The following is a 26,385-nucleotide window of genomic DNA, read 5'->3' on the forward strand; positions in this document are numbered from 1 at the left end:
CAATTTGCCGTGTTGAAATCTACTGCAAGTCACCCTCAACTCACTGTTTCCTCACCTCAATTCCTCTTCTGTTTTCCACTCGAACCGGCGCAGAGATGAGCGATGTATGCCCCGTGTATATCGCTTCCTTGTAGAAACGAGGACAGAGCGCAATGCGCGGTCGAGTCTACAACACAGAATCAACTGGGGCCTGCGATCACAATTGCGACTCTTCCCAATGAACAGCAATAGAAGTCATGGTTAAGATGGTTGATTAACTCCTGTCAGGGTGTATGTACTGTCTAGGTGCTAACTTGCAGGAAGAGCTGTTTGATGGACAGCACCATGCGACCGACTGACTGCACAGAGGTCCAGACATATCCACTGCACCGAAGTGGACGTGCCTGATCACTTCTATCTACATTCTCTGCTGTCAACTATTGAGGTGGTAGTCCTGCTCATGGTATATCGGCTGATGATCAGGTGCAATGCACGTCACCATTCGAGTGAGTATGGCACTCCTGCCAGCCGTTAGCCTTGGACGGCAAGATGCATATGAAATCACTTACTTCAGCCGCCGAGGTCGTGGTCGATGCCGATGCCGGCTCTTGCGTCGGCGTCGCGCCGTCATCTGCTGTGGTGTTGTCTGGTTCAGGACACCCGACGCCCGGCACGGCAATGTCATACGCGTACACTTCCAAAGCAAAATACTGCAGCGCATCGCTGTCTCTGGTCGAGAATGTTGGGTTGTGCTCTGCCAGTTCAAGCACGCCTTGGTAGTCCTCCGAATAATGGCCGATATGATCTTCTCCGAACGCCGGCAAGTGGTACAGGCGATGCATCAAGTCAGAAGCCCAGAACGTGTTGGTCTCGGATTCGGCGACATTGTACCCCAAAGCGCACATCTGTGTCAGTGATCTTCGTGTCTCGTACGACAGCGGACAGATGACGGTCTCGTCGGTTGCGTTCTCGCCACGCCAGTGCCCTCCGTATCCTGCTACCATGTCAGCAAATCGAAGCCAAGTTCTCCTAGGGACTCACCTTCGAGGTCACAATTTCCGTCGGGATTGTCGCATCGGAACAGTGATGAGCCTCTGTCGCCGCTCACAATCTTGTCGAGGTAGCCGACGACCTCACCAGAAGGTGCATCGCCAAAGTACTTCTGGTAGTGCTCCGAGCTATTGCCCCAACGAAGGACATGTTCCTTTGCATGTCGTGCCAAATCGACAGTCTCGGCGAGAGCAGCACGAAGTTGACGGGCCTGGCTGGCATTGCAGGACGCATGGATCTGGAATTCAGTCACGGCTCCTGCCCTCCACGCGGTAGCACTTTGCAGGGGCGCAAGGTCATCACTCTGTCGTGCTTGAAGGGGCAGGGCTGATGTTGGGACTGCAGGTGTCAGAAAGAGAAGGGTAAGAAGCATGGTTGTAACGGCTGCCATCTTCGCGGATTTGCCTGAACTCAATCTTTGCCAACTCCTTGCCCAGGTACCGTGGGCTCCGCCAACTATAAGTACTCGAAAGCCCTCATGCTCTTGGCTCGATGGCACGGGCAAGTCCGCCGTGAGGTCGATGTCGAACGGCGACTCCGTTCATTCGACGTCAGTGTGCCCTTCCCATCCCAAAGTTTTGGCCACCTAAGTCCCGTTGAGCAATTCGGAACGATCAGGTATCTAGGGCATGCGTTCTACTTGCGGGTGTGGAAGAGACATGCCCATCCGAGGTGGCCTCTTTGTCAATAGCCTTCGGTAGGTACCACTTCATGCAGACCTTGGCATTCCCGCCGAGCTCTGCTGCAGACCTTAGAGTCTCCGCTCAGAGTCAAAGATGGGGACCCTTGGCATCCCGTCGAGCTTCCAAGATGAGGACCTTAAGGAGCGAGGAGGAACCAACCATCCTTGGCGCGGATCGGGAACGTGGCGCGGACGCCGAGACATTTGTATCTCGAGCACAACCTTCGTAATCGTTCCGTGGGACCAGACTACCAGCATCGCAGAGTACAACGCTGTCACAAACTTCTTACCCAACCGGATCCCGCGAAGCGAGGACCTTAAGCGACAGCAACCACGCGTCTTGGAATGTGCATCGCAGTGGAGTTCGCCAACGGTCTAAGTGTATGTGCTCGTCAGGGCATCTTGAGCGCCTCTTGGATGTCGCCTTGGTTACTCGACCAGAATGGAGTCGTCAAGTGGCAGACCTGTCATCGGTGATGGCCCGCGGACAAACCCATCTGATCTCGTCCTGTATGCCAGCGTGAAAGCTTCTACAAATTCCGACAGCTCTTCGACTTTTGCATACTGTGACTTACCTTCCGCTCGATGGATTCACCATGATACTAACTAGGACGATTCTTTTGCTGGCATGCGCCCTGCTGGCAAGATGCCAAATAACATATACAGGATGTCACAATCATAGCACGATTGAGTATGCCCATGGGCTCCAAGTTCGGTGGGTGCTCGCTGACATCTCAGGTACTGCTACGGCCCTGATGGTGAAGAAACCGCTTTGGCTACGTATTCGAGTTCGCCTCCAGCCACATTGACAAACGCATCGAATTCCACTTCCAATGCCGCAACGACTACTACCAGTAGCGGTCAGACCACGGCCGTTACTGGATGCATTATGCAGGACTCCCAAGTTGTGTGCACCAATGGAAATGGCGAAGACGTCTTGGTCGAAGCGACCGTAACGGCAGAGCCTCCCGCCCAGTACACCGGCTGTCACTCACATGGCGAAGAGCAGTTCTGTATCGGATCGGATGGCGACGAGGTCCTAGTCCTACTGGCTGACAAGCATTTGGGCGAACATCAGGACCATGATGATACTGAAGTGACTGGGAGCGAAGGAGAAGACTGCCACTTCCATGCTGGCGTCGAGCATTGCGTTGGCCCGGGCGAGTCGGAGTCATCTACAGAATCCCACCAGTCGTGCAATGTACGCACGCGAGATTATGACATCCCTCTCAGAGTGGGAACGCTCTTCGCTATCCTGGCCACCAGCTCGATTGGTGTCTTTGGTCCCATCTTTCTCAATCACCTCCCATTTGGAGCGGTAAGAGGGATTGCACTATCGATCATGAAGCAATTCGGCACAGGCGTTATTGTTTCAACAGCCCTGGTGCATGTAAGTCGCTTCATTCTCCGTCTGGGGCGTGAATTCTGACCAAAACCAGCTTTACACTCATGCTTCGCTGATGTTTGCGAACGAATGCCTCGGGCGACTGAGCTACGAAGCTACGACTTCAGCGGTGGTGATGGCTGGCATTTTCCTCGCGTTTCTCGTGGAATACGTCAGTCACCGTATTTTACTGTCCCGCGCTCAGAATTCCAATGGAACAGCAGCAAGTCAAGCCCCGAGCAGGCAATGTCCCTCTCCAGACAAGACGGTGCCCCAGCCGGCCTTGGCGACATATGCTGATCACCATCTCCCACCGTCTGGTCTCAGTCCGAACACATACCTCAGCGTCCTGGTCATGGAAGCCGGCATTCTCTTTCATTCCATTCTGATCGGACTTACCCTCGTCGTCGCAGCGGACTCGTACTACATCACGCTGTTCATCGTCATTGTCTTTCACCAGTTCTTCGAAGGAGTTGCACTAGGTTCACGTATTGCGGTGTTGTCTGGCTCCCGACGTACTATGATACACAAACTCTTGATGGCCGCTGCGTTTGTATTGATCACACCACTGGGAATGGCGATCGGGCTGGGTGTGCTCAATCATTTCAACGGCAACGATCCTTCGACCATTGTGGCAATAGGCACATTGGACGCATTGAGCGCGGGGATATTGTTGTGGGTTGGCGTGGTCGATATGTGGGCGAGAGACTGGGTGGTCGTGGGCGGCGAGCTGGTTGATGCAGCGTTCGGTAAAGTCCTCTGTGCTGGTCTGTCGCTGGTGTCCGGGATGGTGTTGATGGGTGTTTTGGGCAAGTGGGCGTGACGCAGTAGTCGTGACGGAGAAAGCGTGAAGGAGAAAGCGTGAAGGAGAGGGGGGAGTCGTTATACCCGGAACGGACTCCGTATAGTAGCAGGTACTCAGTACATACAGCATCCACGGCAAGGCTTCCTGACCTCGGACGCTGCTGTGGCTGTAGCTGTGGCTGAATCACCCGTATCGGTGCCCGCACTCGTACGAGTTCAGGAACCGCAATCTCAATACTGACCGTGAATGTAATGAATGATAAAAAGTTGGATCATGACGAGCCCGTTTCTCCGTACCAAGGATACAACAACGCCGAGGAGATATTCCACTCCAGCTGATCAGGAAACAACCCCACGGAAGAACAAGCATCATACCTACTCATAATCACGATCATCCACGATCACCACCAGGACGAGGGAGGGATAGTTCACGAACAGACCAGACGGGCGACGAGTGCAGTCATCCACTACCACTCCCCACTAATGACAGCAGCTGTACGGCGTACGGTGTCCTGTGGTAGCTGGTGCTGGTGCTGGTGCTGGCCCCCCGGCACTGCTGCACACTGCACGGCAATTATGCAATCCTCTCGCATGATTCTTGGACTTGAGTTGGTTGGTTCGTTGGCGTCGGAACTGGAACAGTCGACCGACTGAGATGAGCATACATACTGGGCACACTTGACACATGCTGAGGCACGCATACTGGGCACGCTGCGTGGGCGTGCAAGTGCAAGCCGTGCGGTCGAGTCGGTCTCTCCTCTGTACGCTGTCCTCTACTCGTACTCTATACCATACGGAGTACTAATCAAGTACCTCAGGTACCTACGTGGTGGGGATTAGTTACTTCTACTCGTCCTGGTACTGTAATTACTCGTTCGTAAGTCGTCGAGCCAGCGCTGCGTTGGGATCAGCGTTGGCACTGCCGGTGACACTTCTCATGCCATTTTATACATACAATACATACAGTACAGACCAGCACTGTACATAGGTACAACCAGATCTTGCGTGCTGGCAGCTTGCGAGCTCACGAGCTTGATGACCGGACGAGGAGCCGAAAGAGCAAGGCCGAAAAAAGGCAGTAGCCAAGACGGAATGCGAGCTTGACGCATTGTCAGAAGAGGCCATTCATTCATTTCTTGACTCGCGAGTTTGGCTTACATATCCACAGTCTGTGTGCTCTGTACTCTGTAACTCCGTGATGACTTCCGGCCGAGTACGGAATACGAGGTCCTCCGTCACCGTCCTCAATACGCACTCAATGATCGGCGATCGTGCATTCTCGGTTAGTCGGGATGGTCGGTCGGTTTGTCGATTGTCGATCGTCCTCGGAGTTTGTGATCCGTGGCGCTTCTCTCGCGTGTGGAAAGTGCCACTTTGGCGACTTGTCAAAGTTCCATCGCTGCAGTTCGGCCGAGACCGGGGAAGAGAAGAGTTCATGTGACTTGCGACTTGCGACTTGCGACTTGCCTGACTTTGTCACTGGTGGGCGACTTGTGGCTTGCCGACTTATGACGAGCGACTTGGGACCGTCGACTCGTCCGTGTGTGGCATGTCGGGTTCATTGATGCAGGTCTGCGACGACGACTCTACCATTGCACTTAGTGAGCATTCGTACTCCGTATTTTGTACGGCATAATAATGTGTGAGTGGGTACCTGACCTAGGTACGGAGTACCTTATTCCATACTCGTACGTCGCTCGTACTGGAAATCCACCAGATCTAGTCTGCGGCCGTGAGTCGACGAGAGTGAAACACATGTTATTTCGGACGGATTGGGAAAGAATTGATGACAGATCAGGCCTTGACGACAGATCAGGGAAATGGTGAGGCCTGAAACCGCGGTTTCAACGACGAAGAAGGAGAAGGAGAAGGAGAGTTCAGGATGCCCGCTGCCGAAGGATCGTCGAGATGAGCACGACACGAGCCAGTAGGAATCACATTCCACCGTACACGGCACTAACTACCGACTACCGTACGGAGTGGTACCTGCGTACAGTACTTGTACCAGTAGACAAGCACAAAAGCACACAAGCGCCTCCAATATCGACAGTTAGGGAATCATCACCAACACGGCTGTGACAGCCAGGACGAGTAAGTACTCATACTCATACTCATACTCACTCGTACTATCTAGGTACCTTTGGACCCCAATCGGCGTTGGGCCTCCCATCGTTCGTTCGGTCCAGTTCAGCGCTCTGGGTCAGAAATCATTAGGGCCTTGAAAACGCCTGACAAGTACAACAAATAGGATTCGCTCGCTCACCCTCACCCTCACTCACAACCACGCTCATAGGACCACGTTGTCTCGTTTCGTCTCATGTCATCCCGTTTGGTCTCCTCTCCTCTCTCTTCAGACGTGTGCTGATGGAGGAAAGGATGGCCAGACGCCAAAATTGTGGGCTGGGATCACCGCGGACCACGGCCTTGGATCTCGTATACGAGGAGACGTGCTGGCGGGACCCGAGACCATGGAGGACCGCATGAGAGCCTGATCACCGCCCAGGACCCGATCGAGATGCATAGAGATGTGCTGGCGGGGACTCGACACCATGGAGATCCGCCCGCACCTGACCGCCTGATCACCGCTCAGAGACCCGATTGAGATGTGTAGAGATGTGGCATAGTGTGGTGCGGTGTAGATCTGTGTGCGGGCTTGAGCACAAGTACGTGCACAATACACGGCGACCATCAACAGGCTGCCGTGAATGTGCGCACAATCTGGCTGGTCCGGTGACTTCATGAGGTAGGTAGGTAGGTAGGCAGGTAGGTGCAATGTCAGTCATCTCATGGTCGGATACATACCTGCTAGGGGGCACGGCGCTTACGCAGTCTGAGGCCAGGAGACACGATCGTGGATCCTCGCGCCGTGTGTGCCTTTTGCACAATCTGCGTCGAGTGTCAGGGTGATCAATCAAAGGGTTCGAGCATCAAGCAGTGTGAGACTGTCGGGGCAGTGACAGCGACCGTGACCGTTATCGTGATCGTGATCGGGCTCGTGACGAGTAATGATCGCATGTAGGGGTAGAATACTGCACGAAGCAAGAAGCAGGTCACTAGACGCAAGACCCCAGACGAACACAACCCTGGATGGAATATCAAACCGTTGTCCCTTTCATTGTCGTCGCCGCCGCCGTAGAATCCATAGCTTTACAAACTCAAGGCGCAAATCCGGGACATGTGCGCAGAAATGGTGTCGATCAAGCAGGTTACTGTGATTTTGATCCAGGTGAACTTGTCTAGGCCAGGATCGTCATGCCGCTCGTTGCTCGTGCCATTTCTTTGCTCGAGAAGCCGGGCCCCGGAATGAGTGGGTGTCCTGGAGAGTACTCGCACCCCGGATCGACTGTGTTAATCCGTACTGTGTAAGCTGGACGATGGAAGGACAATATCCGGGGTTGCATGTGTGTGCAACCAAAGCCTCATGCTCATGCTCATGCTCATGCTCATGCTCATGCTCATGCTCATCCGGCGGCACTGCACGCGCTGTGGCTCCTGACGCCAGGAACGCACGCACGCACGCACGCACGCACGCACGCACGCAGACAGATAGGCAGGAACGGACACAGACAGGACCCGGGAGAAGCCAGTATTGACTAATTAGTGTCCGGGCACATACATAGCAGATGATCAGTCAATCAGCCAGTAAGTCAGTCGGTCATGTGTGGTGTGTACTGTGTCCGGCGTACCGTCGAGACTGCACAAGGCAAAGCCATAATTTCTTGCACTGTCGTCGCCCTATGGCCATGATCTGCTTACGGTGTGTGTGTGCGTGTGCGTGTGCGTGTGGGTGTGCAATTCGACCATCTGATTAATTTGCCATGCACTGGACTGGACGGGACTGGACTGGACTGGCACGCACGACTGGTTAGAAATCAATCAATCAATCAGTCCCCCTCGTGGCCCGTGCTGATGATGGTGGTTAATCGGAAAGATTACTTTCAGTGTGCGCACCGTCAGTGCGAGTGCAAGTGCAAGAACGAGGGCGAGGCGGCCGAAATTTTTAATCAAATGCCGTTGATTATTCCGTCGATGCAAAAGCGCCGCGCCCCCGTCGTACACACAGGACATTAAGTTTTTACAAAGCACAGTCGGGTGGTCACTTTGGTAAGAAAAGTCAGGGAGAGGAGAGGAAGGATCAATAATGCTGACCACCTTGGGGTCCGAAACCGTGAGGGCAGCCAGGCGGGCCAGGCAGGCAACCAGGCAGACAAGCCAGCAGTCCCAGGCACCACTCAATGTGGTATGTACTGAGCACTCGTACTCCGTACATACGGGATTACTGCAATCTGACCCCTGCCGGCCACTCTCGGCCGCAAAGTCGAGCCGAGCGCCTGACGTCTCCGCAAATGCGCGCGAGACGGACGGGACTGGGAGCGAGCGAGTGTGTGTGTAAATTCCGGCGCCGAAGTCCATCGCCCGAGTGAATTTCCATTGTGTGATCACGATCCGAGACTTTGATTGTGGTCGAGTCCCGCGATCGGCGACAATTTGCACAAGTCACACCGGGGCGAGCACACACACAAGCACACGCCTGGCAATAATGAAGGGAATGCACTGCGTACAGAGTATAGTGTCTGAAGTGGAAGCCGTAGGAGAAATATGAGGTATCATGGTTGTTTAGATCAATTATTTCATTGGTGTCAAATGTCTCAACCTCGCGACAGGGAGAACTATCTGACCTGACCGGACCATGCCAGTATACATACTCGTAGAGTGGATTTTAGTCAACGTGAAGAGCCCAAAAAGCAAAGGCAGTGCAATAGAGCGTGGGTCATCTTCACGGGTGGCGTCCATCCCAACTGTGTCCCCGGGCTGGCATTGATGCCACGACTACCGGGTCGACAGCGAGGTTGGATGACACTCCGTGCCCGATCTCCCCAGGCTCACCAGCTTCCTTTGCGCTCTTTCTTCCACGTTGTCGTCCCAAATTTCCCGTGTTGAATACAATTTTGATTCAGTCTGTTGAATCGCCCGAAAAACCAAAGAGTACAATGCCAAAACACCATGCTCGTAAAGACGTCAAGATGCCGTGGAGAATGTCGCTAGAACGCGGCGGGGGTATCACATGTGGTGGGAAGAGTCGTTTCAAGGGCGGTCAATCAACCTGCTCTAGTAGGCAGCGATTATGGTCGGCTGTTGCCTTGAAGGGAGGTAGAAGCCTTCTTGCTCAAAGGCTTCCGACTCTTCCTGTGATAAGGAGGCGTTGTCCTTGACGTCGTAGTACGACGTCGTGGCGATGGCCTGTCTTTGCTTCTCGCTCAGCACCTCGATGGTCATGGTGGGCGGTGAGGGAGGCATGTGTTCGTCGTCCGAGTCGGAATCCGTGTCGAGGCTGAGTTCGGGGGGAGAGTGTCGCGAGGCCGTTCGGACGAGAGCCAAGTCACCGCTCTCCTCGTCGTCATCTTCCGACATGTCCGAGTCGACTTCGATGGCGGTGACCTTGGTGTTGGGCTTCTCCTCATCCTCGGACTCGTCGTCGTCGTCGTCGGAGCTGGTGGCATCCTCAGCCTCCCAGTCGTGCTCGGGCTCCTCCACAATCGTCTCGACGTGTCGAGAACTCTTCTCTCCTTCCTCCTCCTGCGATCCGTTGACGATGCTGTTGAACCACCGCTCCTGTTCCTGCTCGGCGGTTGCCAGGTCGAGCATCAGCGAGTCGAGCATGTTGGCGTGTCCCACCAACAGGCGGAGGTCGTGGTCCGGTCGGGCAGCCTCCTTGGAGAGCTTGCCGCGGGCGCTGTGAGCGAGGAAGTAGGTCTGCGTGATGCTCATCTTCTGCTTCTTCTGGGGTCGGGTGTAGATGGACTGGGCCGAAGCCTTGGTGGTCGCTGTGGAAGCGGAAAAGGTCACCGAGGAAGGCATTTTGATGCTTTGTACGGTGTATATCTGAGTCACTGCTGTGGGTACTTTGCTAGCGGTGATAGTGGTTGGCACTGTGTATGCAAGTCCTGTGCTGGTGTTGGTGGATGCTGGTGCCAGACTTTTTCATCAATGTTGTTGTTGTTGTTGTTGATGTTGCTGTAATGATGGAGAGAGAAGAGGCTGGTCGGAAGGGAGGGTGGACGCGTTCTTTTGTAAAGGCATTGGTGTGCTGAGTGTTATGCATCCATCGCAGGTGCCTTACACATCAGAGAAATCCGAGCGTACTTCCTAAACTCCACCGACCCGTCGAGCAGGGGTCAGAGACGACCAGGGTCAGCCCTGGTCACGCCCCCCTGTCAACAGGGCTGGGGCTTTCGGCCGTGCAAGTCTTCGTGCTCGGGCTGTAAGTTCTTCCACCCCCAAATGGAGCAAGCGTCGCGCTGCGGGTCCTTGTGCTGATGAATCGTTATGCTCAGTGACAGTCGGTCTGCTGGCTTCAAAGCAGCAACACCCATCGATTCTGGCCGAAGTGATGACGCGCCCCCCCCGGCCTGCCAGAACGTTATGCGGTCGGCCGGCCTTCGTGTCGATTCGACCGTCCCTCGTATTCCATCGTGTACACATTCCCGGCTGCCTGACCTTCGGAGGGTTTGTTATCCCCTTCGATTTCGCCCTTTGGTCGTTCGGCTCCAGGGTCGCAGTAAGCTCCGAGAAGAGTAATGACTCTGAGCAACCCCCCCTCCCTGTGGCTCTCGTTCGCTGGCTCCCTTATTGCCGGCTGATCTTACGCCCACACCCGTACACACACTCCTCCCTTTTCTTACGGCATCCTGTGTCTCGCCAGCGGTCACCTCGCGGTTGGCCTAGTGATTGGCTTACTGGCCTTTTGTCGCATGTACCTCTGCTGAGGACATGACATTTGCTATCTCCTTGGCCAGCCGTGGCAGTCTGGCAAGATTATGGCATGATTCACAAACCAATGCTCCACGTACACAGGATGACCTTTGATTTCCGCCCCCGAAGGCCAGAAGCCCCAGACACACAAGAGGTGTTGCCGTTTGTAGCCTCCGATGACAGATATTTCCCGATTACTCGCTCTTTCCCAATCCGCCCTGACTGAGCAGTTTGAGGACAAGCCTGACCAGGCAGGGCGTGGGCTGCCGTAGACGCAGCTGGAACTCCCATCTCCCAGGAGACAGCGCGGAGCTGCTGAGAAATGCGCTCGTGCTCTCGTTCCGCCCAGGAGCCAATGACGACCGCCCCAAGGCCGTGGTGACTCGACCCTCAAGACTTTTCTTCGTAAGCCATGTGTTGTAACGCTGCTTGGGGACTTCGTGCAAGCCACATGCTCATGACAGTCCTGTCTCCCTGGCGGTCAAAGGTCTGGACTGAGCGCAACAGCCCATTGCTCGCGTAATCCGATCATCCGGTCACCACTGCCTGCTCTGCGTATTCACTGCGGTTGCCCGAAACGTCGAGGCTTTCCAATTCTGGTTCCAAATGCCATGACTCCAGCAGACAATGCTGTCACCGTCACCACTGTCATGTCACAGCACCACTAAGCCGGGTGAACTGAGGGAAAACCCCCCCTTACGTAGCTACAGTATGTGAATGCGACCGCGACTGTAACTTGGCAGCATTGCATTTTTGACTTCTGGCTGCTGGCTGCTGGCTGCTGTCCGCATACGCAGCGCTTTCCTGATCCATCGCAAGCTCCATGTCAAGACCGAAGTCATGGGCGTCCAGAATGTACCCAGTACCACAGTGTGCACAGAATGTGTGTGGCATCGACATTGGTGGAGAGGCCGTCAACCCTCACGACCCCAGCGAGAGACTGATAACGAGACCCTGAAACCCAACCAGGCATGATTTTCGGGCTTCGAGCTGAACGCCTAGCGGCCTGAAACACGCGCTGAGGGAGCCCATCCTGAGACGCCTCTAGAACTCTGACTCGGGTCGCCCAGGACGCCCAGTGCGCCGCCTATCGAGAGCCTACCCCGCCTATAGACACCTAAATCTACAGGCATCACCAGGTACATGGCCCGTATGCACGCCGTTCATGTACACTGAACAGAGATATTTCCAGCAGTGACTTTCTCGTCGTCTACAAGTGGGCTGAGCTGCATGAATCTTTGGCTGCCTGTGTTTTGAAGCCTGCCCCATCCCAGCAAGAACGGATTCCATTTGTCCTGGACAGTAGGCGACCGCCATTTGAAATTGTCCGAGTCGACCGGGCACAACTGCTCTGCCACATGGCGTGCGTGAGCAGGTCGCCCTGATCGTCGGACCCGCGTCGTTTTCGGGCTCGCTTTCGTATACAGAAGCAGTACTCGGTGCAATACCCCATACTTGCACGTATGTCGTACTGTCCGCCAAAGGAGGCCGTGGCTCAGCGAAGCGTATCCGCCGTATTGGGAGCAATACGCGAGCCCACACGATCTCGCGATGCTCGCCCATACACCAACCCCACTTGGGACGAGCAGTCCTGCTGCTTTGACCGCTTGGCCACTCGGCCTGTCGGCCTGAAATTGTGCGTGGATGTGCGTGGATGTGCCAGGCAGACAAGCGAGCCTGTCGCCTTCGATTGGTGGAACGTTCCAATCTGCTGGGCGAAGAAGGGATGTGACACAGCTTGATCTCCGACCAAGCCGGCCGGACTTGACGCTTTCTTCCGAGTCCGAGTGCGCGGCCGGGCACAAGAGTTGTTCATCCCCCAATGCTTTTGTGCTCGTCACGGCTTGTCCCCAGTTACCTGTGACGGCTAGACTCCTGCGCGCGCGAAACACTGATGCACATCTTCCCGAAGGAGGATAGCATGTGTCGACATTGTCGACTTATGCGTCCGAGTGACTGTGTGTGTGTGCACCCGTGACTTGCTGACTCGCTGACGATCTCGCGCGCTCGGCCCTTGACGGGCTTTCGCAAACTCCATGGCCAGCCGTGCGCAACCCGCGGGCGGGTGCTCGCTCTGCCCGACTTCGACCGAGCATCAATTATGCAAAGTGCTAATTTCCTTCCCCAGAGTTAGAGTCACGGATCATTTGATGGCCACCACCACCACCCGCACAAAGTTGCTGTGCGTCGCACAGTCCGAGGAAGCTACTCGTACCCCTCCCCGGCGTCCGCAATCCCATGACCTGCGACAAGCGGAACGGTGCGGAGCTTGAACATCGAAGATCAGGAAAGTACTGTACAGCGCATGCGCTTTTTCGACGTCTCCTGTGTACTCGTGACCCTGTCGAACGAAAATGCCATGCGGAGTCTCCGTTGTGCACGAGAATATCTCGTACATGAACGGGGATGCACAGCTGTCCCCGAGTCGACTACAGACCGAGTACTCCGTACCTACGAGGAATTCCGGCCCTGTGGACGAAATATTCGTGCGCCTACTCTGTACTTACGCCGCCAGTACCCGTGCAGGACTCCATTTCGTAATTAGCAAAGCAAAGCAAAGCGAGACACGAAAACCAGCGGGCACCCAACGGCGACACAGATTTCTGCGTACGTATTACTAACCAATGAAGACTAAGCGGTCAAACGATATCATCATGATTTTCAGGAGGCAGTGAACCGTGCATGCATGCATGCATGCATGCATGCATGCACGCATGCCAGGCAATCTCGAATTAATCTTGACTGCTATAATAAATAACTTGGTAGCCTGTTCGAGTGCGTGCGTGCATGTCGCACTTTGACCTAGATCGGGCTTAACGTACTGGGTATGGGGTGAATAATGGTGCTGCCTTGAGGTGTGGGTGTATGGCTTGGGATTTCGCGAACCGCCGTTGCATCGTTTCGTGAAAACCTTAGCGAGTACGAGTTACGAGTTGACAACACCACACAGCGGTACTCGTACCCAGTAGCCAGGGCGTGTCAGGGTCGGCTTACCAGATGCGGCAGTCTTCTCGAAGGGAACGAAATGCTCGACGAGCGGACCTGCTGGCCTTACGGGGGCGGTGTCATCCAATCGAACCGCTTTGTTGCAAACTTGTCCTTTTGTCGCGGGCAAATCACCACCCCATCGCGCCAGGGAGGCTGTGCTTATTCTTAGAAATAATTGCCATGTGGTCGCCCTGCCCGTGTGTCTGCGGCGTCGTGTTCGTGTAAGTCAGTTAGTGCCCAGTAGGACGGATTACTAGTACCTATTGCGCACCTCGTTCATCCCCAGATTTATCGAGTCAACAATCGTGGCTGTGAGGCGGTGACATTGTCGTTAGGTAGGTGGCCGCATCTAGCGCCCTTCAGGGACGGGACTCTGACATGAGATGCGTGAGTCAAATCACGGTGCCTCCATGCGTACCCAGTACTGCGTGATCTGTATGCAACACCAAAGGACCTTAACAGACAGGGCAGTCGCGCGAGACCCATCGTCCTTCGGCGTACTGCGTACTGCGTATGGTCTACTAACGAAGTATGTATCGCTGTTGCCACTTGCGGCGTACGATTGTTCGGCCGCTGAATGCCAGTGTTCGCGCCACGAAAGCACTGACTCTAATTCCTGGCAATTTCGAGCTTGATGCTTTGTCATTCGTTCGATTGCAAACGTGATGACATTTCAGCGTGTCAGGACGCAGATATGCTCTCGGAGATAAGTAATGATTATCGAGCGGCTGGATTTCCGTCCGATCATGGGAAATCTTATTTCTCGGCCCTACCACGGTCTCCTGTGTGCCTGAGGATGACAAACTCGCTGTGCCGAAGTCGGACCATGGTCAATATTGGGTGGATACTGTATCATTTCCCACGGTGCTTACATTATGTAGCAGTCATCCTACAAACTTCGCGCGCGCAGGGTCACTCGCTGCTTTTGCTGCACTTCACCCTGTGTGTGAAGGTGAGAGGCCTCGAAAGCTTACCACACCACTGGGACCATCCAAGAGACCCCTCCGCAATGGGTACGGACGAAGCTGACGGGCGAGTCTGGGAGGTGTGTGCGCGTGTATGCCAACTGGAACGAGTACACAGTACTCGGCTTGCCAGCAATATCCACATCTCGTATACTCAATAGCCGTGCACCACTGACGGCTTGCTTAGCCAAAACGGCGTATAATTAGCCCCCGTAGCTGATTTTCGTGCGAGCCGCAAGCCATACCCGCGGGAGATGGTGTGCGAGAAGCTTGACTGTCAGCCCGCTTTGGCGCCGTCCAACCAGATAATGCGAACGCGGTACTTATTCAGGCCAGATGCTGACGAGAAGGGGGTAAACGCCCTCTCGTTCTCGCTGGATATAGACCGAGACAGGAATGGCACCCTATCTTATTTTTCCGAGGTTCGCAGATATCCGGTGGAGAAGGTAATCGTGTTCGTTCAACAAGGGAACATGTGGACAGGTCATCCTGTTCCCACCTCTATGCAACCCAGTGGGTGGTATGCAGTGCCTTCCACCATGTCAGGCACGCTCCCTTGGTCAGCACAAAAACCACAGCCGGCCAACCAAGGTTGTCGGAATGCTAGTTCCTTCGATCCTGCTGGGTCCTGCATGGTGTGCGTTGCCAGAGCCGCAATGCTAACTGGTGCCACCTAGACGGTCAGCGGTCAGCCCTACCATACCCAGTAGTGCCGTCAATCCTGCCGGGGCAGGTCTGATCCCAATATTTCCCGATCATCCCAGAAACGGACAAAGCATTGTATTATCTCCTCAAACAATCCGAAAGCAAGTCCAGGAGCGGCACTCAAGTGGTCGAAAGGGTTCTCGACCTGAAGCTCCACCACCCACATCTGACTTCGCTTCAAGAAGCCGACCACCCGCAGCTCGGGAAATGCACGCGGCTCAGAATCCAGGACCTGTGGCTGCCAACCCAACGGCCGTGTCACCTCCCATGTGTACTTTTGTAAGGCCTTGGGACGACGACCAGTCGCTGCCCGTTCTTTCCTAGCTTTGCTTGCGTATCCGTCGTCCAGTGGTGATATTGAGCCAGCTCAGCCCCGAGCTCATGGTGTTGTGGACCGGCTCATTGGCTCCACAGCATCTTCACGATGTCTGACCATTCTGAGCAGCGGTGTTGTGCGATCGGCAGGTAGATTCGGCTATGGTTCGGTTGACAAGGACGGTATGTGTTTTCTGTGACGGGAATATCAGCACTGTAGAGTGCATGAACGCTCTGCTTCTCCTCTGGGAAACGATCCGTATTACCAACTGGACTGACGAGCAGTCGGAAACCTTTCCGAAGAGTGCAGACATGCTCCCTTTAGCAGTCCTAGGCAGCACGAGGACCTGTCGAGCCAGTCAGATAGGAGTGCCTGGATGAGATTAGACCGGGCCATTTGGCAACAGTTTCTGGGCCATACCTTCTCTGCTGGTGGAACTTAAGAGGACGCAGTGTCAAGTTGACCGTCCTGAGAAGACATCTCGATCCTTCAAAGCCCGGGCACGGATGGAATCGGGTTGGACCTGTTCGAAGGATCTTCTGCTTAATCACCCTGCCAAATAATTGCCTTCTCTCGGGCACATCGTCGGGTAACTCAGCAAGGTGATACTGGGCGTTTGAACCGTTGCTGAGGATGAGAGCCGACCACAACACGGGGACTTGGAGACATGTGAGGCGTGGCTGAAATGAAGTCGAGTTTTGAGACTGGGTTCAAACGAACTCGACAGCATCCCTCGGACAAACAAATTAGTGCCCTTCTCCAGACCGGAGGTGTCTCGAGACCCATCAGATTGAGCCCAACATTGTACACACCCATTCCAATCGACACAATTAAGAGTAAGAACAAAAACCACAAACAGCACAGAGGGATTCTTTGAGTGGAGAGATGCGATAATATTTTTGCGGCTTGAAGTCTTCCCAATGGTCTAGAGTCCCCACGCTTAATGCAATGTCAATGTGAGTCGTGATTTTTGGGCAGCACCATGCTTCCACTCCGAATCTTGAGATGTATGACTATTTACACACTTGATGACGACCTTGTAACTTCCAGAGCAAAGCTGAAATTACCGGCTCCGTTGCTAGAGCTTAGTATTGTCTTGCAGCCTGCTGGCAAGCTTTGAGCTGTTCAAGGTACCATCCGCAGATGGTCATGTTGCCCTGGTTCTGGTTCATGCAGTCGGTGAAACTCTTGATGTCGGCGGCACAGGGGCCTTGGGCTTCGACGGCGGAATTTTGCGCATACAGAGAGTTCGGCATGGCGTCTCCCGTCCGTGCATAGGCATCGGTCGGGGCTTGTTGTTGCTCGACGGGTGCCGACGACGAGCCACCGCCAAAGAAGCCTCCAATCGCATGCCCGATTGAGGATCCAACTGCCACGCCACTGCATATTTTCACGCACAAGTCAGTCATTCGTGCTTCTCTTCTTATTTGCGGCTCCATAGATTGACGTATGCGTTTCCGGAACTCCACTAAGGGGAGGAGGGTGATAACTCACGCTGCGGTGCTTGCCATCTGCCCAAACAGGCCGGGTCCTTGCGAGGCTTGTGCAGGAGGATGAGCCTGTTGAGCGGGTGCGGTCGGGGCGGAAGAGTAAGGACGTTGCTGCTGCTGTGGCGCTGTAGACCGAGGTGCTGGAGCTGGAGCTGTTGGCCGCGATGGAGCCGATCGGGAGGGAGCTGCACCTCCGCGAGAACGAGGCATTTTTGCTGAGAAGAGGATTAGAAGGGCGAGGTAATACGGGTCCGAGTTTCTGAGTGGGGGAACGAGGATTCGAGGCGAGCAGTGGCAGTTTGGCGGAATGAAGGTTGTGAAAGACAGATGAAGAACCATTGCAATTGATGTCGCCTCAAAAGCGCCTCAAACCGCAGACGCTCCGACGGCTTGGCATTGTTGGAGAAATCGGCACACCTGTTTTCTGGACGCTGTGGTTGGTTGATTTGAGCTTCCACCGAGTCAGTCATTGTTCTACGACTCGCGATGGAAACGACACGAATACTTGCAGCCTGTGTCGCTGTGGCAATTCTGAATGAGCGTCAATGACCACAAGAGCCGTTTCCCATTCTCGCTCTCTTTGCGCTCAGTCATAGAACCTCTAACAAGGTCAGAAGTCATACATAGTCTCGCCTATTCTTCAACTTTTCGTCTATGATGGCACGAGTTGGAAGTTCGACAATGGCCTAACAAATACTCGTACTTAATAGTCATTTCGTAGATTCGGTGCTGTCCTCGTGTCCACGTGCTGGTCCCAGCCGAAAGCGCCACGTGATTTGGCGACGTCGCACGAGATCCTAGTTCTCATCACGACGAGCACGGACGAGTGACTACCATGCCCCGGTGTCGTGTACGTAGCAGCCTTCGACACTCGAAAGGAAGCGTATCGACTTGCTTACGAACAGCGAATCGCGTATGCAGGGGTGTTTATGTAGAGTGACCAAAAAACACATTCTGCACTCTGTTTTGTGTGAAATTCAAACTCGAGTATGAGATGACAGGATCAACCGTGCTTCGACGTGCGTTACAAGGATGGATTGACGAAGAACACCCCCTGCTCGTGTCGTTGTTGGAAAGGTAGCGAAATCCAGTGCATATTGAAGTGAGCAAAACTCCTGAAACACTACCATCAAAAATTCACACGGTCCTGTATCGGGAAAAATCAATTGCAGGCCCAATTTTGCGCAGCCCGACGAAGACACCGCATTGTCCCCTTCCCAGGAGGTACCCCAGCTCCCTTAGCACCTCGACCTCTGTGCCATAACCCGTTCCCTTATCTGCTACAATTTCCCTAGTTTCCGACTATCCAGAAACGAATTTGGCCCGATCATGCTGATGGGGGTGGCGGAGGTACATAATCGCCCATGCCTGGAGGTGGTGGTGGTTGGTCATCTGGCGGCGGTGGGGGCGCCCCTGCGTCTGGAGGAGGTGGTGGAGCACCCGCAGCCATACCGTATTGTTGCAAGAAGGAGCTGAGCCCCGGGGGAGCAGCTGCGGGAGGTGCACCGTACGCGGCTTGAGCATCGTAGCCGGCATAACCGCCATAAGCGCCATAGTTCTGGCCGGGAGGTGGTTGCTGTTGCCACGGAGCAGCTGCAGGTTGACCAGGGGCAGCTCCATATCCTCCGTGCGAGTCCCCTCCACGAGATTGCTGCCACGGTGGGAGGGATGAGCCACCATCTCGGTCGCCATAGTCTCGTTCCCGGTGCCCGTAGTTGCGTTCGCGATTGCCATAATCCCGTTCCTGTCGGTCGCGTTGCCATGGAGCCGGACCACCAGTACCAGCACCAGGTTGCTGGCGTGCCCAAGGTCGTGAGTCACCACCACCGCCACCACCGTACGAATCACCCCGGTCATAGCCGGCTGGTGCAGCTTCGATGTGGCCTGCAGGGCCGTTGCCAGAAGCATTGCCAGAAAGCTCCTGCATGAGGCTCTGCAAAAGTGTCAAAGAGTGTCTCGTGGCACAGGGGAAGAAGTAGGGAACATACCTCCATTTCGCGGTCGACAGCATCTCCACCACCGATGCGCCGCTGTGGGCCACCGAATCCCCCGGGGATATTGTTGCGCGTATCAGAGCCACGTTGCCTGTCCGGGCAATCTCGAGCCATGTGGCCTGCATTGCCGCAGACTCGACAGATGATGTTGGCAGTGAAGTTGCGCTGCTCGGGACAGTCGTACTTCCGATGACCGATTTGGCCGCCTAAGACAGTCAACGAGAGCTGCACCAGTTGCGGAGTTGACTTACAGTTCTGGCAGGCTTGGTTCTCATCGTCACGCAGCGTACCGTTGAGCGCCGCAAGTTCCCGCAACTGATTTCGCTTGAGTTCATTTTGTCCTTCAGGTATAGACGCGGCTGTTTCGATGACGTTGTGAATGAGTGCTTTCGCCTTGTTCACCTTTTCCTCGGTATCTGCCATGATGAGACAATGCAAGTCTTCTTCCTGATTGCTGGTGTGAGCTGCGTCAGATCGTCCCTTGCCTTCTTTGACCGAGCCCTTGCCTCGAATGGCGATTTTGGCTCCAGATTCGGTTTCCATTTTTTTGAGCGTGTTGCCACGAGGTCCAATAAGTAAGCCAACTTTGCGTAAGAAGAAGCTAAGTGTTAGTCTTTGATTCTGTAAAAGCAGAGCATATCTCAAGGGCAATGGTTAGAGTGATGGTTAGTGCAGCGTGCCAGGGTCCACCTCCGCATTCACGAGGAGCAGACGACAGCACATGGAACGGAACAACGGAAGAAGGGGAGTTTTAGCAGAGTTAGAGGGTTAGTAAGCATACTGAAGTTAATCTCGGGATAGTCGTTGACCGGCACGTAGACCTTTTCCTGCGTCTTGGTGGGTCGCCTGTAGTCAGAAGGCGGGTGGTAGTTTGGGATGGTCTTCATGGCCTTTTCAATCAATTTGTGACGCTCGTCCTCCAGTCGCTTGCGGTAGCGAAACTCGCGTGTGTTGACACGTCGACCGAAGTTGTCGTATTGAGGAGGAGGCGACGGAGACCTGGACATCTGTTAGATACTGTGGGTGAAGACTCGATGGACGTGATGCACTCACCGATCCGCTTCCGCAGGAACGACGTCGTTGATGCGCAATTTCTGGCTGATCTCCTCGATGCGCAAGTGCAGGGTGTACGCCTCGAGCTGTTCTGCAGTCATGTTTGCCTGGATCATTGTTGGGAGACCCATGAGACCGGCTGCTTTGTTTTCAGCCGCATCGCCCCACCGATTGCGCTTTCTACGTCTCTTCTCGCCGTCGGCCGAAGGTTCAGCTGGAATCAAGTTAGCTTCAGTGGTGCGTCGCGTGATGGACGACGTACCTCTAGGAGGACTTCGCCCACGCTTAGAGCCCGAATCGCCATCAAATGGAGAGTTCTTCGAGCTTTCATACTGCGAGTCACTATTGCCGTCGCCTCCGAACCGACGGCGGTTCCCGAGAGGGATGTTATTAGAGCCCGTGATGCCTTGATTGCGCCACGACATCTTGATGGGGGGAATTATGATGATGCTGAGGTTACGCAAAGTCAAGCGCAGGCATGGTCGAGAAGTTCAGGGGCGGAATTCAGAGATCGCGGCCTGCCAAGAGAATTGCCTGCGCTCGCTATACCTTCCTCATGGGTCCATGTCGCCTTTGGTTCGTGCTCACTCCGGAGAGCAGAAAGTGAAGTGTTAGGCAATGAGATCGCATTCAAAAGCACTTTACTGCCTCTATTCACACTCGGAATGTTCGAGCCGAGCTCTTGTCAGATGTTATGGGTGAAAGGCAGCGACATTGACACAGCACAGCCCTCCTTTGCGTTGATCGTACTTCCTTTCATGCCCTCCTCATGCTTACCGGCATAACTTCTTTCGAAACAATTGGCTTTCCTTGTACTGGCATCCTCGACCGGACAGTCATAAGATGGAAAGCACCCAAGTCAAATACCTGCCCTTGTGATGATTGTCATTTAGGCCAGCTTGAACCAATGTGTACCAATGCGAATTAACAAAACCAGATTCACACCTGAAGGGACTGCGCATTGTAAAGTCATCTTGCGCAGTCTCGACCTGTTTACTACCCAGTTGCCATTCAGAACGAAGACCTGTACCTGCCGATAGAGCAGACCGCAAGAGACCCAAATATCGTCCTCTTGGGAAAAGTTCACCATACCTATGCTCCGACATGACATGGTGCAAGGATATAATTGCCTGGTGTGAAGTCTCGACTGAGAGGCGAAGAGGTATGGAAATTTGACTAACCGGCGCTGACGAAAGAGACATGTGGTGAAGTAACGAAGCAGTATCTCAAGCCTCGAACTGCCCTTTTTACTCCTCGCCATTCAAAGGCTACTGTAAGAAGATTCAACACTTCATTCAGCGGCATTTCCACCGGGCAAGAGGGCCCAATCACAATAACACAGCATAATCGCAGCCGAATTGAGGAACACATAGAATCCGGATCGCTGCCGGGCACCTGTATCACCGTCGTCTTCAAGCTCAAACCGTCTGGTACAATATCCTTCTCTGCCACCTAACGGGACGGGAAATCAAGAACCCGCTTTCCAACAAAGACGGATGTCGTGGGAGGCAAGCCTACAACTAGCGGGCGCACAGTGAGGTTGGAAAGGGATATCATCGCTCAGAGATCAATGGTATAACGTCCCTTTGAATAACGATCTCTAATCAGCTTGACCTGGACCGCATCCACCACACGCTCATTCCCAGCACAACCGGCAGAGTCACAGTCAGGACGAACTTGATGGTGGCATCCCTCATCACCGGCCACCTCCACTTGTCCTTCACATCCTCATGGTTGACAGCCCTCGGAAACGGCACATCCTTTGGCACATCCTTGCCCAGGTACGCACAGATCTTCTCCCAGCCCAACCCGTCCTCCAGCTTCGCCACCAGCATCCGTTCCGGGGGTATCACTCGCTTCACATCCCTGATATACCGCTCGTAATTCCGCATCAGCGCCTCCTCGTTGCGCGAGTCGCCTGGTCTCGTCGAATCAGACCACAGGTTATACACATCCACGTTCATGACGCAGAAGTAATTCAGCGTCCGGCTGAAGTGTCTGAGGATGCTTAGCGGGGGCTTCTCAATCGCGCGCACAACCTCGCCGATGAAGCCGTTAAAACTCCTGGCCCAGCTGCGGGCCGTGCGCTCGGTCAAGATGAACTTGACTTCGGGATCTGCGACGTATGCTTCGAGGCAGTCGGTGCCGAAGAAGGCGGGCACTTCCACAACGGCATCATACCCAGCGAACCACCTGTCGAACTCGCGCTTGGTGTACGGAGGTTGGCAGGTCGGGCTGGAGAGCCTGTCATGGCGCGCGTGCATGCCTTGGATCAAAGTCTCCCAGTGTGGGTCGCCGCCCACCATGGACAATTCGTAGAGGTGGTAGGGGCGGTAACCCAGTATTTTGAGCGCCTGGTAGACGCCCAGCGTGGCGGTGCTATTAGGGAAGAGCAGGAATATTAGCACCGGTCTATGATCGGACCTTTTCCGCTTTGGAGGTGTATGAAATGGATGGGTACCATACCGGCTGCAACTTGCTACGATGAGCTTGACTTTTGGCGAGGCGGGCGGATCTGGGAGTTTGTCGACCGTGCGTGCCATTGTTGCTCGAAGGTCGGTGATGCTGGACAGGACACTACACTACACTATACTGGCGACAGACCTATGGATCGGGGATGGGCAGAGAGGGAGTGTTTTGAGTAGGGAGTGTTTTGAGTGAGGAGTTATCGAGGTATTTACTGGCCCGTCATACTACTCAAAGCTCGGACTGTATACTCTGTACATCAGGCAACGTGAAGCAGTCCAAACGGCCAGCCGGAAGGCTTATCTCCTTCATCTCCACCACCTGCAGAACGTACAGTAGATCGATCAACGAACCGAAGGGATGATTGATCCTGCCTTACGTCCTTAGTCGACAGGTGGAGTCGACAGGAGACGCACACATAATAGCGCATCCTTGCCGAAGCCTTGGCGGCAATAAAAAGCGTTTCCTTCGTCGATTCACAGTTCAGGAACCTGCACAATTCTGGCTAAACCTTACCCGTCTCGCTGCGTGGCCGGGTGCACCATAAGCACTTACGACCCGTCCTGGTTGGTGGTCGTGTCGGCGTCAATGGCCATGGCGGGTCTGGGGCTGCGACATATTACAACGGGAGAGATTGAGGAGACGGGAATTTTGGTGCTACCGTTGCGACGGCACCGTACGAAACAAAACTGGACACTGCTGGTTGAACAGACAGATTGACGCCGCCGTGATATATGGTGGTGCATAAGCGGTGTACGGTGTATGGTGATGTATGGGATGCACAGTCTACCCAGTAGACGGCACTCCGTGTGCATAGACTGTACATACTGTAATGTATACTGGGCGCACCCTCTAATGGCTGGTCAGGGAGTACTCGTATCCCCCGTGACATGAAATGAAGCAATTACCGTATACCGCATCGCACCGCGTCCGTCCGTGCTTGGGATGCGTACGTCTAGCCAGCCAGTCCGCTAGGAGCCAGCCAGAAAGTCAAAGTCAGGAGTCAGGGGTCGAAGAGTCAGCAAATCAATACTTGTAGTTGAAGCTTCGAGGCAATGATTGGTGCTTCTACCTCGTAGTTGTACTCTCGTCAGACGCGTGAACCCCGGATTCCATAAGCAGCCCCGGCAAAGGTTCTAGGTTTTGGGGTCCAAAGACGGGTGTGGGAATTATGTAGCAACCAGGAGGAAGACGGACGTACTTAGTGCTCGGCTCCGTAGTACCATAGAGTACCTTAGGTACACAGAGCACGGGATTCGGTACTGCATATCGCATGGTAGACGGTACGCGGGCACGTTGAGCCATGGCTGGAGGTGACCGCGGAGGCAAAGTCGAAGTACTCCGTACAGACATACAGTAAGTCGGTAAATTTCTCGCCAACAGACAGATTCCACCTGGCATCCGCAGTGACATCCGCGTTCGTGTCTTTCAGGCCCCCAAACCGACGGTCGCACCGATACCCGGCCTCTCTGCTTGAGGTTGCGCATCGTCTGTTCGAACCTCTTGACCTACGCTTTGTTGCTATAGATGGCCAAAATGACCCAGCGCTCGATTGTCCTCGTTCTTGCCACACGAGCATCATGCGTACATGAAACTTTGGCCCCATGCATGCGCCGAACACAAACTCCGGGCACGGACTTCGACCGACCGCACGAGCGGCGGCGGACCAGATACACGACTGCTCGGGCGACGGGTGCCATGACGGCGTTGATCAGGGGTCACGGTGATGGCCGACGGCCTGCCGAGACATTGAACCATCTCGCGGACGCGCAATAAAGACTGCAGCCTTCTTTGTCATTCATCACGGTACGTATTGAATTATGTTATGGACTCTAGTCTGGAGCTCGATAAGGAGTCAAAATGCATATAAAAACCAAGTTATCTTCAGAATGGGATTCGTTTCAACAGCCGGCGGACTGACCCGACACGACAAACTAGCGCTCGAGGGCGTCTAGAGTCATATGTTCAACATTGGGATTTATTCGTCTGAAAGCCCCCTGACCGTCACGTATTTATCGGCTGATCTGTTTGTCGCCCTGTCAAAAATAGTTGTAGAGAAGGAAACTGGACTGTTTTCTGTCTTTGCTCCACTTTATATACGTCCGAACACTTTCCACAGCGACCCGCTTAGTAGCTGACCTTGCTCTTCTGGTCGCTCAGCAACAACCGTGACCATTGGACCAGCGTCAGGGTAGAGGTCTGACGATATCTTCGAGGCCCGACGGTTGTCCATGTACCATCTCGAACAGGGGATCAAAGACTGTGGATGAACGTTTCGAATAGTCTCCGTCTGCGTAAGGAGGTTTCTCTTGGAAGAGGAGCTGGTCCCGAGACGCTTCAATGATCTTGCCATTCAGCGACGGATCGTCCAAGAATTTCAGATATCCCGCCAGTATGGTTGATCGAGGAGTCAAGCTGGGGAGCCCCCGGTTAGTACTCGGAGCAGCACGGCTGTGATCAGGACCTGTCCAGGACCCACCTGTCTACTCCAAAGGTGTCGCGCATGAATTGTGGGATGTTCCGAGTAGGCACCACTCCCGGACATATCGCGTTGATGGTGATGTTGTCCCGCTGCTCTGTGTCAGCTTTGGCCATCTGCAGGGCTTTGCCCCATTACTGACCAACTTCAGAACCGGGGCGGTTGCCCGAACGAATCCGATGATCTGGGGCAGTATTAGCGATGGTCACCGCTTGGTCTTCGATTCAGGCGGGACTGGGACTTGCAGCAGCCTTGGCACCAGAGTACTCGGGCAATGAGGCCATAGGATAGAGTCCAGCAATACTGGAAGTCGCCACAATATGGCCTCCGGGAGTCGGATTCTGACGCATAAAGTGTACTGCAAGCTGGGTTCCGTAGATTAAGCCTTTGAACATAACGTCCGTGGAGGCAAGGTCTGGCTCGGGAGGTATCCTGTCACACTCACGTCAGGGATCGTACACTCGGGCCCTTGAGAAGAGCACCTCACTCGGTACTTCCGCGACTGTTGAGCAGGTACACGGACGACTTATCTACGAAACCCGCGTTGGAGCAAAAGGCGTCAATCCGGCCCCATTTCTGGAATGTCTTTGAAAATGATGTGGCAAGTTCATCGTACTTTGAAACGTCGCAAGCGATGAAGAGGAATGCCTCTCCGAGTTCTTTGGAGAGCTCATCGGCGGCGGGACCCTGAACGGCGAGGTCGAGTCCGGTCACTTTCCATCCTTTCGCTACCAGGCCCCGCGATAGTTCTTCGCCAATCCCAGACGCAGCTCCCGTGATGATCGCAACTCTCCCTTCCGTGGCTGTCATTTTCAACGGGGACCAAGACGAGATCACTCGAGACGCTCTGTTGGGGTATACCTTGCTGATTGCTAGACAGTAGAAAGGATGGCGACCGGACTCGAACAGCAGGGCAATGGGGCTTACCCTGGACGTGCAAGCGAGGCAGCTAGCAGGCCAAGAAGGAATGGATTGTGCAGTAGCGGAGCATGAAGCCAAATGCCGGAATCCGCGAAGCCAGCAAACCGCATGGCGCACTCATCCGGGGTGTCATTTCTTTCATTACCACGGCTTTATCCAGAATCTGCGTTGAGCCCCCTTCAGATTAACGCGGAACCAAGGGCCCGACGTGAAGGCGTGGAAACGGCAGCAATATCATTCTGTGGGTGTTCGTCACAATCAGCTGAACAGGACTGTTCACCATGTTAGGACAAAAGGGAGTCCGTCGGGGTGGTGGGGGTTCGCCCTGTGTCACGTGTATGGAACGCGGGGTCGAC

The 26,385-nt window shown here is 54.4% G+C and overlaps 7 protein-coding genes across 7 annotated transcripts; 1 reads left to right on the forward strand and 6 right to left on the reverse strand.

Annotated features, from left to right (window-relative positions):
- Positions 1 to 458: 458 nt before the first annotated feature.
- G647_08494 (uncharacterized protein) lies at positions 459 to 1,420 on the reverse strand (the record flags this gene model as incomplete). Its single annotated transcript, XM_008732804.1, has 2 exons — positions 459 to 973; positions 1,021 to 1,420. The coding sequence occupies 2 exons, from the start codon at positions 1,418 to 1,420 to the stop codon at positions 459 to 461; spliced, it is 915 nt and encodes a 304-aa protein (XP_008731026.1).
- A 1,180-nt stretch (positions 1,421 to 2,600) lies between these two features.
- Positions 2,601 to 3,918, forward strand: G647_08495 (uncharacterized protein; the record flags this gene model as incomplete). Its single annotated transcript, XM_008732805.1, has 2 exons — positions 2,601 to 3,101; positions 3,151 to 3,918. 2 exons carry the CDS (start codon positions 2,601 to 2,603, stop codon positions 3,916 to 3,918), a joined length of 1,269 nt encoding a protein of 422 aa, XP_008731027.1.
- Positions 3,919 to 9,008: 5,090 nt separating this feature from the next.
- G647_08496 (uncharacterized protein) lies at positions 9,009 to 9,758 on the reverse strand (the record flags this gene model as incomplete). Its single annotated transcript, XM_008732806.1, has 1 exon — positions 9,009 to 9,758. One exon carries the CDS (start codon positions 9,756 to 9,758, stop codon positions 9,009 to 9,011), a length of 750 nt encoding a protein of 249 aa, XP_008731028.1.
- A 6,953-nt stretch (positions 9,759 to 16,711) lies between these two features.
- Positions 16,712 to 17,326, reverse strand: G647_08497 (uncharacterized protein; the record flags this gene model as incomplete). The annotated part of the gene is made up of 2 exons (XM_008732807.1): positions 16,712 to 17,006; positions 17,121 to 17,326. The coding sequence occupies 2 exons, from the start codon at positions 17,324 to 17,326 to the stop codon at positions 16,712 to 16,714; spliced, it is 501 nt and encodes a 166-aa protein (XP_008731029.1).
- A 1,117-nt stretch (positions 17,327 to 18,443) lies between these two features.
- Positions 18,444 to 20,588, reverse strand: G647_08498 (branchpoint-bridging protein; the record flags this gene model as incomplete). The annotated part of the gene is made up of 6 exons (XM_008732808.1): positions 18,444 to 19,049; positions 19,105 to 19,316; positions 19,362 to 19,694; positions 19,892 to 20,109; positions 20,164 to 20,377; positions 20,426 to 20,588. 6 exons carry the CDS (start codon positions 20,586 to 20,588, stop codon positions 18,444 to 18,446), a joined length of 1,746 nt encoding a protein of 581 aa, XP_008731030.1.
- A 1,179-nt stretch (positions 20,589 to 21,767) lies between these two features.
- G647_08499 (uncharacterized protein) lies at positions 21,768 to 22,706 on the reverse strand (the record flags this gene model as incomplete). The annotated part of the gene is made up of 2 exons (XM_008732809.1): positions 21,768 to 22,542; positions 22,630 to 22,706. The coding sequence occupies 2 exons, from the start codon at positions 22,704 to 22,706 to the stop codon at positions 21,768 to 21,770; spliced, it is 852 nt and encodes a 283-aa protein (XP_008731031.1).
- Positions 22,707 to 24,815: 2,109 nt separating this feature from the next.
- On the reverse strand, positions 24,816 to 25,918 carry G647_08500 (uncharacterized protein; the record flags this gene model as incomplete). The annotated part of the gene is made up of 4 exons (XM_008732810.1): positions 24,816 to 25,044; positions 25,109 to 25,232; positions 25,344 to 25,540; positions 25,596 to 25,918. 4 exons carry the CDS (start codon positions 25,916 to 25,918, stop codon positions 24,816 to 24,818), a joined length of 873 nt encoding a protein of 290 aa, XP_008731032.1.
- Positions 25,919 to 26,385: the final 467 nt, after the last annotated feature.

This window comes from Cladophialophora carrionii (genome assembly GCF_000365165.1).
Source record: "Cladophialophora carrionii CBS 160.54 unplaced genomic scaffold supercont1.7, whole genome shotgun sequence".
NCBI lineage: Eukaryota > Fungi > Ascomycota > Eurotiomycetes > Chaetothyriales > Herpotrichiellaceae > Cladophialophora > Cladophialophora carrionii.